Consider the following 13,572-nt stretch of genomic DNA (forward strand, 5'->3'; position numbering starts at 1 on the left):
AGGTGGTCTGACACTCTGACCCCACGAGCCGCGATGCACGTTCGTTGCACACACAGCAGCCAGACAGACTTTCTTTACGGTGAACAGCATGATGCAGCGATGATTAATAAATGTTTAATTTTTATTTTTTAATTAGCGAAAAAAAAAAATCCTCCCGAGGTCCGACCCGACCCGACCCGACCCGAGTCATTTGCTTATATTTTCGGCCCGAACCCGGCCTGAACCCGCGGGTGCCGTCGGGTTTGTCGGGCCGACCCGACCCGTTGAGAACTCTAGTTCAGTGGGCGTTTCCCTTGTGTGTGTCCATTCACACTGCGGCTACCCCTGGGTGCCTCAGCACTAAGAGAGTGTTTTTCCAATCTTTTTTATTTTACTAAAAGAGCAACACAAGCGTGACCCTGCGTCTTTTTCAAGATGTCATTCCGCTTGTGCGTTTCTGGATGCCGTCGTACCCTGGCGCCAGCAGATGGCCACAATAGTTGCATCTCGTGTTTGGGCATTCAATACGCTGAGGCAGCTTTTGTGGATAGTTCATGTTAGGCTTTACTTTCAGACAAATATTGCGCTGAATACATAAATGACAGCTTTAAAGAAGTTGTATGTAAATTTATGACTGTCCTAAAGCACAAAAATACAATAATATGGTTGAAGATATTCATAAAAATATTGTAAGTACACATACTTTAACACTTACTTTAACACCCCACCCCACACACAAACACATTTTTTTTGCTTCTGACACCCATGCTTTCTCATGCTATTTTTTTAGGGTTTAGGGTTGTTGTTAGGGTTAATGTGGGTTTCTACCATACAGTGATAGTCAGTGAGGTTCCAAGTTGTTTAGAGCCCACTAACCTTCAAAGTATCATCATGTTCCTCTGAAGAAAATAAGTCATACAGGTTTGGAATAACATCACGTGAGGATGAGTGATGATGGAATTGTCCTTTTTGGGTGAACTCTCTGTGTAGGATCTGAACTCCAAAAGCAATAACCCCATCATCATTTACCTTTTATTCTCTGTAGCTTGAATGAGTTTGACAACAAGTTCTTCGGCATCACTAATGCTGAAACAATCACCATGGACCCTCAGCACAAACTTCTGTTGCAGTGCACCTACAGGGCCCTTGAGGATGCTGGGATACCAATGGAAAAGGCCAGTGGAACGCGCACAGGAGTATTTTTGGGTAACATATAAGCTAATATACAGTAAGATACATTCAAAAAAAGAAGTTACTTTTAGTGTCTTTAATCCCAGTGAAAAAAAGTATATGCACTAACTACATGGGAAGTACCTTCGGAGCAACCTCTGGTTAAGATTCATTGCTAAATAGCACATACATTTTCTCAGTTTTTCCCGCTATTCAAAAGAGGGATCTAACTTGTCCTGACCTCAACATGTGCACTTGTGCTTTAGCTCATTTGTGTCACAGAAACAGCACACAAGGTGTCCACAGCTAAGGGCTTGCTTGTTTTTCAGGACTCATGAACAGAGACTTTGAGCTGGCAAATGTGAGGAATAATCCGAAATACATAGACCACACCACAGGCACTGGCTCTGCAATAAGCATAGCTGCCAATCGCATCTCATACATCTTCAACTTCACTGGTCCCTCACTGACCCTTGACTGTGCCTGCTCCTCATCCCTCGTCGCCCTCCACTTAGCTTGTCAAGCCATAAAACAAGGTAGTACTTCAAAAATATAAGTATGTAAACCATGTGGATCAATTTATTTGCACATTTTAAGAATCCATATACTGTATGTTGTATGTGTACTAATATACAGTACTGCGGAAATTACATTAGATGCTTCATGTTTTAAGTATGTTCTGCCTTTGAATTAACAAACAAATGATTAGCCATTAGGCTCCTCCCTATCCCCCTAAGTTGTGTGGTTATCTGTATTCAACAGGAGATTGTGACATGGCCTTGTGTGGTGGTGCAACCTTTATACTGGAGCCAACCATTTTTGTGACTCTCTCCAAGGGAAAATTAATCTCTTCTGATGGAACGAGTAAACCTTTCAGCAGCAAAGCAGACGGATATGGCAGAGGCGAAGGATGCGGGGTCGTTTTATTAAAGCCTCTGAAAAAAGTAAATAAAAAGATTGTCTCATATAAACACAACACAATGACAGCAATGTACCTAATGATAAACTACTGCAAGAAACACCCATATGTTGTCTGTATTTTGACAGGCTTTTGAAGACCATGATCATATTTGGGGTATCATCAGCAAAACTGCAGTAAATCAAGATGGCCACACCGTTAGTCCAATCACCAAACCATCCATGGTACAGCAGGAGGAGTTGCTCAGAAAAATCTACTCAACAAAGACTGATCTGACTAATGTTCAGTACATTGAGGCTCATGGGACTGGGACTCCAATTGGAGATCCAATAGAGGCAGGTAGCATCTCAAAAGTCATTGCCAAAGCAAGACCTCAAAAGTCAGGGCCACTCATCATTGGTTCTGTTAAAGGCAATATTGGACACACAGAATCTGCCGCAGGTGTTGCAGGGCTCATAAAGGTTGTTCTGATGATGCATCATGAAACCATAGTGCCATCATTGTTCTACTCCGTGGAAAAATCCAGCATAGACACTGAATCTCTCAATATCAAAATCCCAACCATAGCAGAAAAATGGATCAGTGACCGCAGATCAGGGAGGTGTGCAGGAATCAATAACTTTGGGTTTGGTGGAACAAATGCACATGCAATTGTCAGACAATATGTGCAGTCAGAAAAGCCAAAAGCTCAGCAGATCAGCAAATCCCATCAGTATTTTGTGGTCTCTGCAGCCTCCGAAAAATCCACAAAAAATATTATTAAAGATACGGCAGAACAGATCAGCAAAGGGAAAATATCAGATCTACAGTCTTTACTGTACACATCTGCATGTAGAAGAAGTCACTTGAAACACAAATACAGAAAAGTATTTCAAACATCATCATTGGCAGATCTGCAAGTGAAACTGACTGCTGCTGTGGAGAAAAAGATTGTACCGTCAAAGACAGACCCCAAGCTAGTTTTTGTGTTTTGCGGCAATGGTGTTACATATCAGGGTATGTGCAAGCAGCTCCTAAAACAAGAGCCAGTTTTCAGAGAGGAAATCGTGAAGATTGAAACTCTGTTGCAAAGCCATAGAAATTTGAATCTGATAGAGATACTAGAAAATGAATCTGAGAAAAGTACAGAGCCGTCTGATCCAAAGATTGTCCAGCCTCTTCTGTTCGCTATTCAGGTTGCTGTTGTCAAACTCCTGAAACACTGGGGCATCAGTTCTGATGCTGTTTTGGGGCACTCTATTGGAGAAGTCGCTGCAGCTCATTGTTCTGGTTTGCTGTCACTTGAAGATGCAGTGAAAGTCATCCACTATCGCAGTTCTCTGCAAAGCACTGTGACGGGAGGGAAGATGCTGGTAGTCAGTAATATGGCTGTTTCTGAAGTCTTGAAAATTCTTCCATCTTATTCAGGAAGGGTTTGTCTGGCTGCTTATAACAGCCCTCAGTCCTGCACCCTTTCAGGAGATGCAGATGACATTGACAGGCTGCAACAGAATTTGAGCAACTCAGCCAGAGGAAAAGATTTGTTCCTTCGCATTTTAGATGTACCTGCAGCATACCACAGTCACAAGATGGATCCTATTTTATCCAAAGTGGAACAGAGTATAGGCTCATTGCAGGCACATAATTTGGAGACAGAATTGTTCTCAACAGTGACAGGTGTTAGTTTGTGTTCCTCAGATTTTATCACTGGTGAATATTGGGCAAAGAATATCAGAGAGCCAGTTGAATTTGAGCAAGCTGTAAGGTCTGCAGCTAAAAACAAAAGGAGTGTGATATTTGTTGAAATTGGTCCAAGAAGATCTTTGCAGAGGTACATCACTGAGACTCTGGGAAATGACTTCACTGTGATCCCCTCAGTGCAGCCTGATAAAGATCACGAGACCATGCTTACTGTTGTTTCCAAACTGTTTGAGCTTGGGATCAAAGTGGACTGGGAAGCGTTCTACAAGGGTTTTGAGGCTGAACCAGTTCCCTACCCACGATACCAGTTTGATGATGTGAAGAGAGATGTCTTTCCTCCTAATTCACAGTTGATCAGTCCTACAGGCAACCATCCAGTAGTTACACAAATGGGTATAGACAGTTCAGTGTTCAGCTGTGATTTATCTTCTGAATCAGTGGCCTTTCTGCAGCACCACAAGCACAAAGGAGTTGCCATCTTTCCCGGAGCATTTTATGCAGAGTTGGGTTTGGCAACTTACATGGCATATGCAAAGCCTAAGGTTCCACTGTGTTCTCTGCAGCTCAGCATAACATTCCAGAATCCATTCGTTTTCACCCAGAATGCCCCAGATATAAAAGTTCAGCTGCATCATTCTGACCATGTGGCTGATAAAACATGTAACTTCAAAATACAGTCTACTTCTGCAGTCTATGCGTTTGGCACAGTAGAAGCAAAACCAGGTAGAAGTCCTGAAGAGCAGTTCATTTCATTAGACCATATTTTCAAAAGATGCACATCCCACATGATGACTGAAGAACTCTACAAACTTCTAAGTCAAGCAGGATTTGAGTATGAATCTGTCTTCAGAAATCATGCAGATGTTTATTTTGGGAAAGAGTTTAGAGAGGCTATATCTATTGTGAGTGTCCCAAAAGAATTACTGCCTCAATTACATGACTATCACCTTCACCCTGTGGTCTTGGATTACATCTTGCAACTTATTCCTGCAGCTATATGGGGTTTAACAGCAAGACCTGGATATCCTGTGCAAATAGGAAGTCTGGCTGTATTTGAACCATTGCAAGAGGAGATGGTTGCATATCTGAGAGCAGTACATATGGGAGAAGATGATTTTGACATTTGTGGCTGCTTAGCCAATAAACAGGGTAGGGTGTTAGTTGAACTCAGGCATGGGAAGATCAGAATGCTTGGAAGTCGTTCTCAAATAGTCGAGGAGTACTTCTTTCACAACAATTTCAGCATTCTCTCTGAAGATGCCACATCTGATACACAAATTAAGGCACTGGTCTTTTCTGACCAGGTAGGAATTGGTAAAGCTTTGCAACAGTACTTGGACCCAACATCTAGATATGTGTCTTCATCAAACAGTAACATACTGTTAGAAGATGGAGTTGAACTTCTTTTGTCAAAACTGAAAATTTCAGATGTAAAGAAAAACTTCCAGGAAATTTTGTTCATGTGGGGTGATGCAGACCTAACCTCTTTTGAATCAGAGAAGGTCTTGGACAGTGTGGTAGGGTGTTGTGAGATTTTCCGAAAGCTTGTCACATATCTCAGGGCACTTCATTTCCCAGGCAATATCAGAGTAATAACCTATAGGTGCTCTGAGAGCTTAGTGGAGCACATAAACCCTGGGTTTGTTCTGTCAGGCATGACAAGAGCATGTGAAGTTGAGCTGCCAGAACATTCCTTCCAGCTGATTGACATGGGCTCTGATACTTTTGAAGACATCAAAGCTCTGGTTCAGGTCCTCAGGTCTTACCCCTGTAAGAAATATCCAGAGCTAGTAGTGAAGGAGGGCAAAATTCTCAAGCCTGAAATCAACCACACACCTCTGCCAACCATGGCAATTTCTTCAAGAAACATCGACATGTTGGATGAAGAAGTCTTCATCTTGCAAACATCTGATCCATATATAATGATAAATGTGTCCGCAACTCAAATGGAAAATTCGATTGAACCAATTAAAGGAAAACATATTGAGCTTCATCTCAGTAAAATCTGTGTTCATTCATCAGATTACTTTCCAGTCAGCATTTCTGACCTGAATCATGGTAAGACATTGTACTGGAACAAGCACACAACTGAAAACCATAAGCTCTTGACTCTTGACTTCAGTGGCACTGTCACAGCTGTGGGTAAAGATGTCAGCGAATTTAAAGTTGGTGATCACGTTGTGTCTTGTTACCCTGTGGCTGCCACATCTAAAGTAGTTCTCCCAGCAGCTGTTTGCTGCAAAGCAAAAATGCTTTCATTCCTGAATGACGTGCCTTGTGTCTCTTATATGGTACTGGCTTGGCAGATCCTGCATGAGTCTTTACCCAAGGCTAAAGAGAAATGGAAATTGGGAATTTTCTCCACAGTTCCTGACTCAGCTTTGATGAATGTGCTAATTACTATTGCGAACAGATCAGGTTGGAATGTCAGAGTGAGCACCCAGGCTGATCAGCTGTCTTGTGATTTTAGTGAGGTTGTGGGAGCTATTCTTTTGCCTCCTTTTAATGTAGAAATTGCTGAAATAGCTAGTAATGTTAGCGGCATCAAAGACATTGCTCTTCTCTATGACAACCAGACAGAATTTCCATTCAATACTACAACATTCCAAGGTACAAATGAGGAAGTCCGCTTTCATGCCCTCCTCATGTCCCAGATAATGCAAAAAGGGTCTCTACAAATGCAAATGCAACAAATCTACTGTTGGCTGAACTCCATGCACTTGGACAGAAAGTCCTTATATTTGGATGCAAAAGCTAATCAAAGAGTGAAATCTCAAGACACTGATCTTCTGTCTGTAAAAGAATCTGAATCATACTTCAGATGCCAGATCATACCCATTATCATCCTGAACAGTGAAGACAAGCACCAGCTGTCTGACATTCCAGTAATGTCCAAACAGAGTCTATTCAAGAAAAATGCTGTCTATATTGTCACAGGTGGTCTAACAGGGTTGGGCTTTGAGACAGTAAAGTTCATTGCTCAGAAAGGAGGAGGGAACATTGTCATTCTGTCTAGAAGTAATCCAAACCCTCAGATGCAACAAGAGATAAGTCAGGTCAGTCGCCATTGGGGTAATGTCATTAAGTCTCTGCCATGTGATGTTTCTGTATCTGAGAAAGTGGACCAGACAATTGTAAACATTGGAAAACTATTTCCATCCAGTCCCATCAAAGGGGTGTTTCACAGTGCGGTTGTCCTGCATGATGGGCTGATTGAACGTCTTGACAAATCTCTTTATGAGAAAGTCATGAGGCCAAAAGTAAATGGAGTGATTAACCTTCACCGTGCTACCATACAGTGCAATCTGGATTACTTTGTGTGTTATTCCTCCATTGCTGCCTTCGTTGGCAATGCCTCGCAAACTAATTATGCTGCGGCTAATACATTCATGGACACTTTCTGTCAGTATCGCAGAAACATTGGGCTTTCTGGACAGTCCATTAATTGGGGGGCTTTGAATCTTGGTCTTTTGTTGAACAAAGTCCATATCCAAAAATTTCTGGAGGCAAAGGGAATCATGCTTTTGGAGATTCCAGAAATCCAAGAAAGTCTTGAGCAGTGCCTCTGGATCAACAAACCTCAACAGGTTGTTTGCAAATTCAATTTAAGTCAGAACACTCCACTAAAGTTGCGGCTTTTCCCAATTGGAGAGAAAGTCGCGGTTAAGACTGGAGGGAACATGACTGGACCTGAGCAACCCATGACATTATCCTCACCACGTGATTATCTGAGGTCCATGATTAGCGAAAATAATGGTGTTGAGATGGATGAGCTGAATGATGATGTTCATCTATTTGATTTAGGCATTGACTCAATGTTAGCCATGACTCTGCAGAATCGTATCTTAAGTGATAGAGGAGTGATTGTCCCTCTAGTGAATCTGCTGGATCCAAATAGCACACTGGCAACTCTCACTAAAATCCTGGAGGAAAATTGTTAAGACGAATATCAGAGTGAAGATAAGAGCAATTCCACATACTTATGATTTGTAATTTGTATTTCTCTAAAGCAACCTTGTTGTAGTCTCAAAACAAGGACTTCATTGTTTTGATGTGAAATAGGGGTACAGTTAGCACTGTAGTACTTTTATTAACCAATACAATTAACTCAAGTTTATCTAGTTTTAAAATATTAATATTGGCAAATATTTGTATTTGACAAAATTTCACTAAATTTCCATCCAGTCTATTAAAATGTTAACCAGAGATAAAGATAACCAGAATGCAACTCAATTTAACTCTAACTGTTCTGTGAACTTCACTTCAGTTTGTAAATTGATTTATGTACCTTTTTAAATGTGCATGCTGATGATGATTAAGAATTATGATTTTTTTTTTGTCTAGCTAAAGAGATCATGGCAAAATTATTTTTAAGTTGGTCATGACATGCTCTGACATCTGTGCTTATTTCTGTTACTTGTGACATTTTCGCTTATTTCTGTTACTTGTGACATTTTCATGGCTAAAGTCTAATTACACTGTATTCAGCACAAACTCTGCAACAATAATATATCAGCAGCATGTATGTAAAAGTTAGTAGCTTTGAGATAATGATGTTTATGCAGGGTTTGTGAAAAAAAAAAAAAAAAAAACAATTGTCACTGAAATAAGGTCATGAAACCCATACTGATTATTTCTTCACAAGACTTTTGAAAATTGTATCACGTAGCCTAGAATATTTGCTCCAAAACTATTTGAAATTCATCCTGACAAGTCATTCAGATAAAACAATATATCGATTTTAAACTTGTAAGACATGTTTTGTGTAAGAAAGCTTTATGTGAGGAGGCGTGAACACATCCTGAATATGTATGGCTTTCACACCTGAGAAAGACAAAGACCCTCCCTAATGGCCCTATTAGGAGCTATCAGGCCCTGTCATTCTGAGCAACCTTGCACAAAGAATGAGGAGATTTAAATGGCTTTTTTATTGTTTGGATTTATATACAACACAACATAATCCAAAAATACACAGCAAATGACAAAGAAGCACATTATTTAACACACTGATCTAAAGACAGAGACTTGAACAATCACACAACTTTGTGCCATTCCTGAAACATAGTACATACCTGTCATTTCCATGGTGTTTGATTTTTCATTTATCATGTTCATGTACAATTACTTCTATGGGTTTCGGATAATTTAAATGTTCAAATAACTGAATTTGAATGTGTAAGTATAGTCAGAGTCTTTCACTAGTTACTACTAAATATTAGTTACTACTAAATAAATATTACTTCTATGGATTTCCCCCTCCACTCAAGTGAATCCCATAAAAGTAGCATACATGATTTAGCGCAAACGATCGACCCGAGTCACATCCTCAGGTATATATAAGTATATCCTGCTTGGGCGTCTGCTGTCTGCCTGGTCCACCGCTCCCTACAGCAGCAACTCCGCGGCTCTGGCTATTACCTTGATCCATCCGCTGGAGTGTAGAAACGGCCGGGGGGACATAGTCTTCATCCGAAAATTGTGTCTCGATCTCAAATCTCTAACAAATCAAATAAGCTTATTTAGAGTATAAATGACATTAGCAATTGCTATATGTGACCAGTCACGGAAAGTAGGGACACATGTCGGTTCTGGGGCATTTTGAGTTATTCACATATTCTGAAAGTGTAGTCTCCAAGCTTTCCAACGATGTGTAACACAAGGAAATCTGATAATATTTGGAGAAGTTATGGCCATTTAAAGGTAGGCACTCAAAAACGCACAAAGGGGAGAAAACAGCGTCTGAAGATTCTCACCTTTCTCCTGCTGGAAGTGACAATAGGGCTCATTTACATCTCATTTAGATAAGCCATACCCCCTGTAAAGCTGTAAGCACGGGGGGAGCAGAAAGGCCAGGAAAATGTGCCATCAAGTAAAAAATAAAAAATAAAGTTTGCAGGTAATATATAAATAAATGTCTCTTAGCGTCTACCGATAAAACTGTATAGGCAACTCTTGTGTACACTGAATAAAAAATAAGATAAACTCTAGACAGTTCAAATCAAAAACAGGATGTGCTATGTGATATGTATATATATAGTATGAGTAGGCTATTAGTAGGCTATAGCATTCATTTCGTTCGTTTTTTAAATAAGATACTAGCTGAAATGTGTTTTTTTAAATCAAGTGATCAAAGTGCTCGTTGCCGCGGCGATCAGTGGCGCAGATGCAGTGTTTTCTCGTGTGGCTTGCGCACACACCCCATTGTCTTCACTCGACGCACGCTTCAATCCGTTGCGTATACTCTCTATTCGTTCTGTTTAATATCACAAAACATAATGCAAACGTTTGCGTGTCCCTGCTTGATATACAACCACTGCTGAACATAATCGTTTTGATGAGAGAAAAAAACTATACGAAAAAAAAAACCTATACAATGGCGGGTCTGAACTCAGACCCTCTGACATGGCTGGTGAAAGCTCTACCACTGGACCATTAAGAAACATGTTAGATAAGTTGGCGGATCTATATATTGCAGAGGCTTCTTCGTGATCTCAACTAACAGATTCTGCAAAAAAACGAAAATCACCAATTTTGAAAAAAAAACCGCTTCTTTCTCATTTTGCTCGAAAGTTGAGCTGCCGACTTGTGTCCCTGGTTTCCGTGACAGGTCACATATATGGGTAGATTAGCCAGGGCTGCATACCTGTGAGTACTCCATGGTGTTGATCGATGCTGATGAGACAGGCGCATTCACCGAAAATCTGGTGCAAACGCACTGGCGAGCATGAACTCGATGGGAGGGTGCTCTTTGGGAGTTGGGGAGGGGCATGAGAGTTGTAAACATTAAACATTTTGGCTAAGTCCCCTCAATCTGCCAGACTTGCAGAATGCAGCTTTAATATTTATATACAAAAAGAAACTAGAAATCAGAAGTAGGGTTGCCAACCGTTCCGTATAATACGGAATCGTCCCGTATTTGACACACAAAAGTCTTGTCCTGTTTGTAACATCTTGGAACATCATCAGAGAATGACCTTTTAATTGGTCGTTTCAGTCATTGTGAGTCACGTATCGTAGCAACGATGACGACAAGTGACAACAGCGGGAAATGTAAAAATGACTACTTCCGAGCAGCCGGCGAAAAAGAAAAGAGCACAAAAATATACATACAGGTGTTGTGTTGCTTGAATGCAGTATTTGAGTGCAATATTTTATATTTTCTTTATTAGCTGTTTTTTTTTATGTATTGTTTTGCACTGGAAAGAAATTTAACTATAATGGAAGTATAAGGCCTATATAAAGATATTTGCGCTACACTTCCATAAAATGTTGTCTAATTAAATTAAAAATATAATTTTTTGCACTGGAAAGAACATTCTAGAAGTCTAATTCTATTGAAAAAGTTCGCACAAGGCTACAGAAAACTGTTGTGTTTATTTTTCTTCAAATGCAGTCTAAGCCGATGAGTTTTGAATGTTATATGATGAATGTATGTTTGTTTGAATGTATTTGTTTAAGTTAAAAATAAAAAGTATTATAAACTAAACAAATCCATGGTTCATTGTTGGCAAAATGATCATGATAGCCTTTATATTTCACATCTATGTGGTTCAGTCTTGTATATTGATTAGGCCTACTTTGCTATTCTATAAATATATAGGCCTAATAAGTTGTATTATAATATTCTATAATGTATGAAATATATTTATCTAAATGTATCAATTAGTTTCCACAATATTCACCAGAAGTCATCATTTCAGGTGTTATTTCTTCCCAATCAGAAGCTTTTAACTGCTTCCTTAATCTCACAAAAGAATTAGTTATAAATCTGCTTTACAGGGTGGTGTAACAGAGACAGGGGTGTGCCAACTACCACAAAGAGGCCCCAAAGATGTTTCAAGCAGTAGCAGCACCACTGCTCTGAGTGTACCGGCACATGGAGGCGTAAAAATGAAGTGACGTGATGAAGAAGTCAAAAGTTCAGTGTTTATTCCAAAAAGTGAAAAACAAAGCTTTTCCAATAGAGTGCAAATGGTATTTTAACCCCTCCTACTTGGACTAAACCATTTAGTAATTAAAGGTAATAAAGAAATTTAAGAAAGACATTAGAATCTTACTGATACTATTAGATATCTTCATTAATTTAAAATTATTTTCATACAACTATATTTAGTCTTTGTTGTTACCTCAGACCAAACTTAAAAATGCCTTCATCATGATTTCTTTAGCCAGAATAGATTGTTTTTGAATATAATAGATTGTCTCAATATGCTGAAGAAAAGAATAAGCATGTCAGTATGTGCCACACAAACAGGTTAGGTTTCAAGTACAGTAAAATAGACACAGAAAGCTCTCTAGAAGAAGTTTGTTTCTCATTTATACCTAGTGTGACCTGATGAACAAAACATAAATTACACTGTAAAATTGGTGCATTAATTCAAGTCAAAGATATTATTTAACATCACTGAATCAACCTAACAAAAAACAAACAAAAAAATATATAAATATATACGAGCAAAACTAATTATTTTGGATTGAATCAGATAAAAATAGCTCCTTACGGTAACAATTTCAGGTTATCAATTTTTATGGTGTAAAACAAAGATGAACAATGTTAAGTCCACAGTCAACATAACCTAATTTATCATAATGATATGTTGGCCTACTGTTAATACAGAGGATGCAGGTATCCTGAAATATGCCACCCAGAAACAACAGAGTTTGGTGAAATGTAGTTGTAATTTTGGAAAATCTGCTGAATACCTTATTCAGAAAGGTGGATTGTTTAATCAAGTACTGTAGTACAAAACATGCATTTCAAAACAAAGCACCCATTTCATTTCAAAAGTTCATGAATTTCCTAAAACAATATTATTTGTTTTGAGGCTTCAAAAAGACTGCTGTGGAGAAATACTGTTAGGGGTTAACAGTCTAGGACCCAAGGACCAGATGTTTGAAAGAAGTCCCAGAGTCAGAATTATAAAAAAATTGAAGAAAAGTTTTACTGAAGATAGTTTGCAGTTTCATCAGCAGAAGTTCAGCTTCAAGACTCATACAGGAGTTCGTAGGCCGTAACCTCGCTTACAGTTACACAGATCAAAGCAGTTATACCATTTCCAAGGTCTAAGCTACATCATTGCTTACAGGTTGAATGATTCTCATTGGCTAAGAAATTGATAAACATAGTAATTTTCCACACATATACAGATAGACAGAAGCATATCTCCATAGATTATGCAGCTGAAACTCGGACCCTGAAGTTAGGCACGTCATGACCTTCCATGTCTCAGATTTGGGTTGCTGGGTGCCAGCATGTCCCGAACAACAACTCAGTCAATCTCCAACAATGCCAGTGGTTCCTTAACCTGTAAGCAGAAAGACTAGTACATACACCCGACACACATCTTTTCCAAGGTTGGATTTTGCCAGGCTCTAACTATAAACAGGAGAGTATTCTCAAAACATCAAGATAATGCGTTCTTTCTCAAGGAGAGCTACATTTTATTCTAACTTTAAGCTAAGGCTTTAACAAAGAAATGGTCCCTTAAACTATTGGCTTCAATGACCCCTATTTGTTTGAACATGTTGAAGACAAACACAAACACAAATAGTCCCTATTTAATTTCTGGAAGCCGGGCTAAATGAGCAAGCACTGTTATTACATTCAAATATCAAATACTGACATTAAAAAGAATACATGAAAATAACATGTCAGTAATCACACTAGTAACTTCAATAACAAAATAAAATCTCCAGAGAAGTCATTCAACTCATGTGATATTTAGAAGGAAAAATATTGATTAATACCTTGATGATAATCACTCATTACATATACATTGAAGCAGCAGTGGATTCCAATCCATCCCCTTCAATGCAAATCACCA

The 13,572-nt window shown here is 39.1% G+C and overlaps 1 protein-coding gene across 1 annotated transcript in view; it reads left to right on the top strand.

The window, feature by feature from the left end:
* The window catches only part of LOC308690592 (mycocerosic acid synthase-like polyketide synthase), a 36,509-nt gene extending 26,412 nt beyond the window's left edge, over nt 1–10,097 (top strand). The window contains exons 4-7 of the mRNA XM_081365156.1: nt 1,025–1,185; nt 1,479–1,685; nt 1,912–2,093; nt 2,197–10,097. Of these exons, the coding sequence (XP_081221282.1) occupies nt 1,025–1,185; nt 1,479–1,685; nt 1,912–2,093; nt 2,197–7,689 (6,043 nt within the window). The 3' untranslated portion in view covers nt 7,690–10,097. The remainder of the gene's footprint in view (nt 1–1,024; nt 1,186–1,478; nt 1,686–1,911; nt 2,094–2,196) is intronic.
* The last annotated feature ends 3,475 nt before the right edge of the window (nt 10,098–13,572 follow it).

This window comes from Scardinius erythrophthalmus, assembly GCF_964197995.2.
Source record: "Scardinius erythrophthalmus genome assembly, chromosome: 1".
In the NCBI taxonomy this organism is placed as follows: domain Eukaryota; kingdom Metazoa; phylum Chordata; class Actinopteri; order Cypriniformes; family Leuciscidae; genus Scardinius; species Scardinius erythrophthalmus.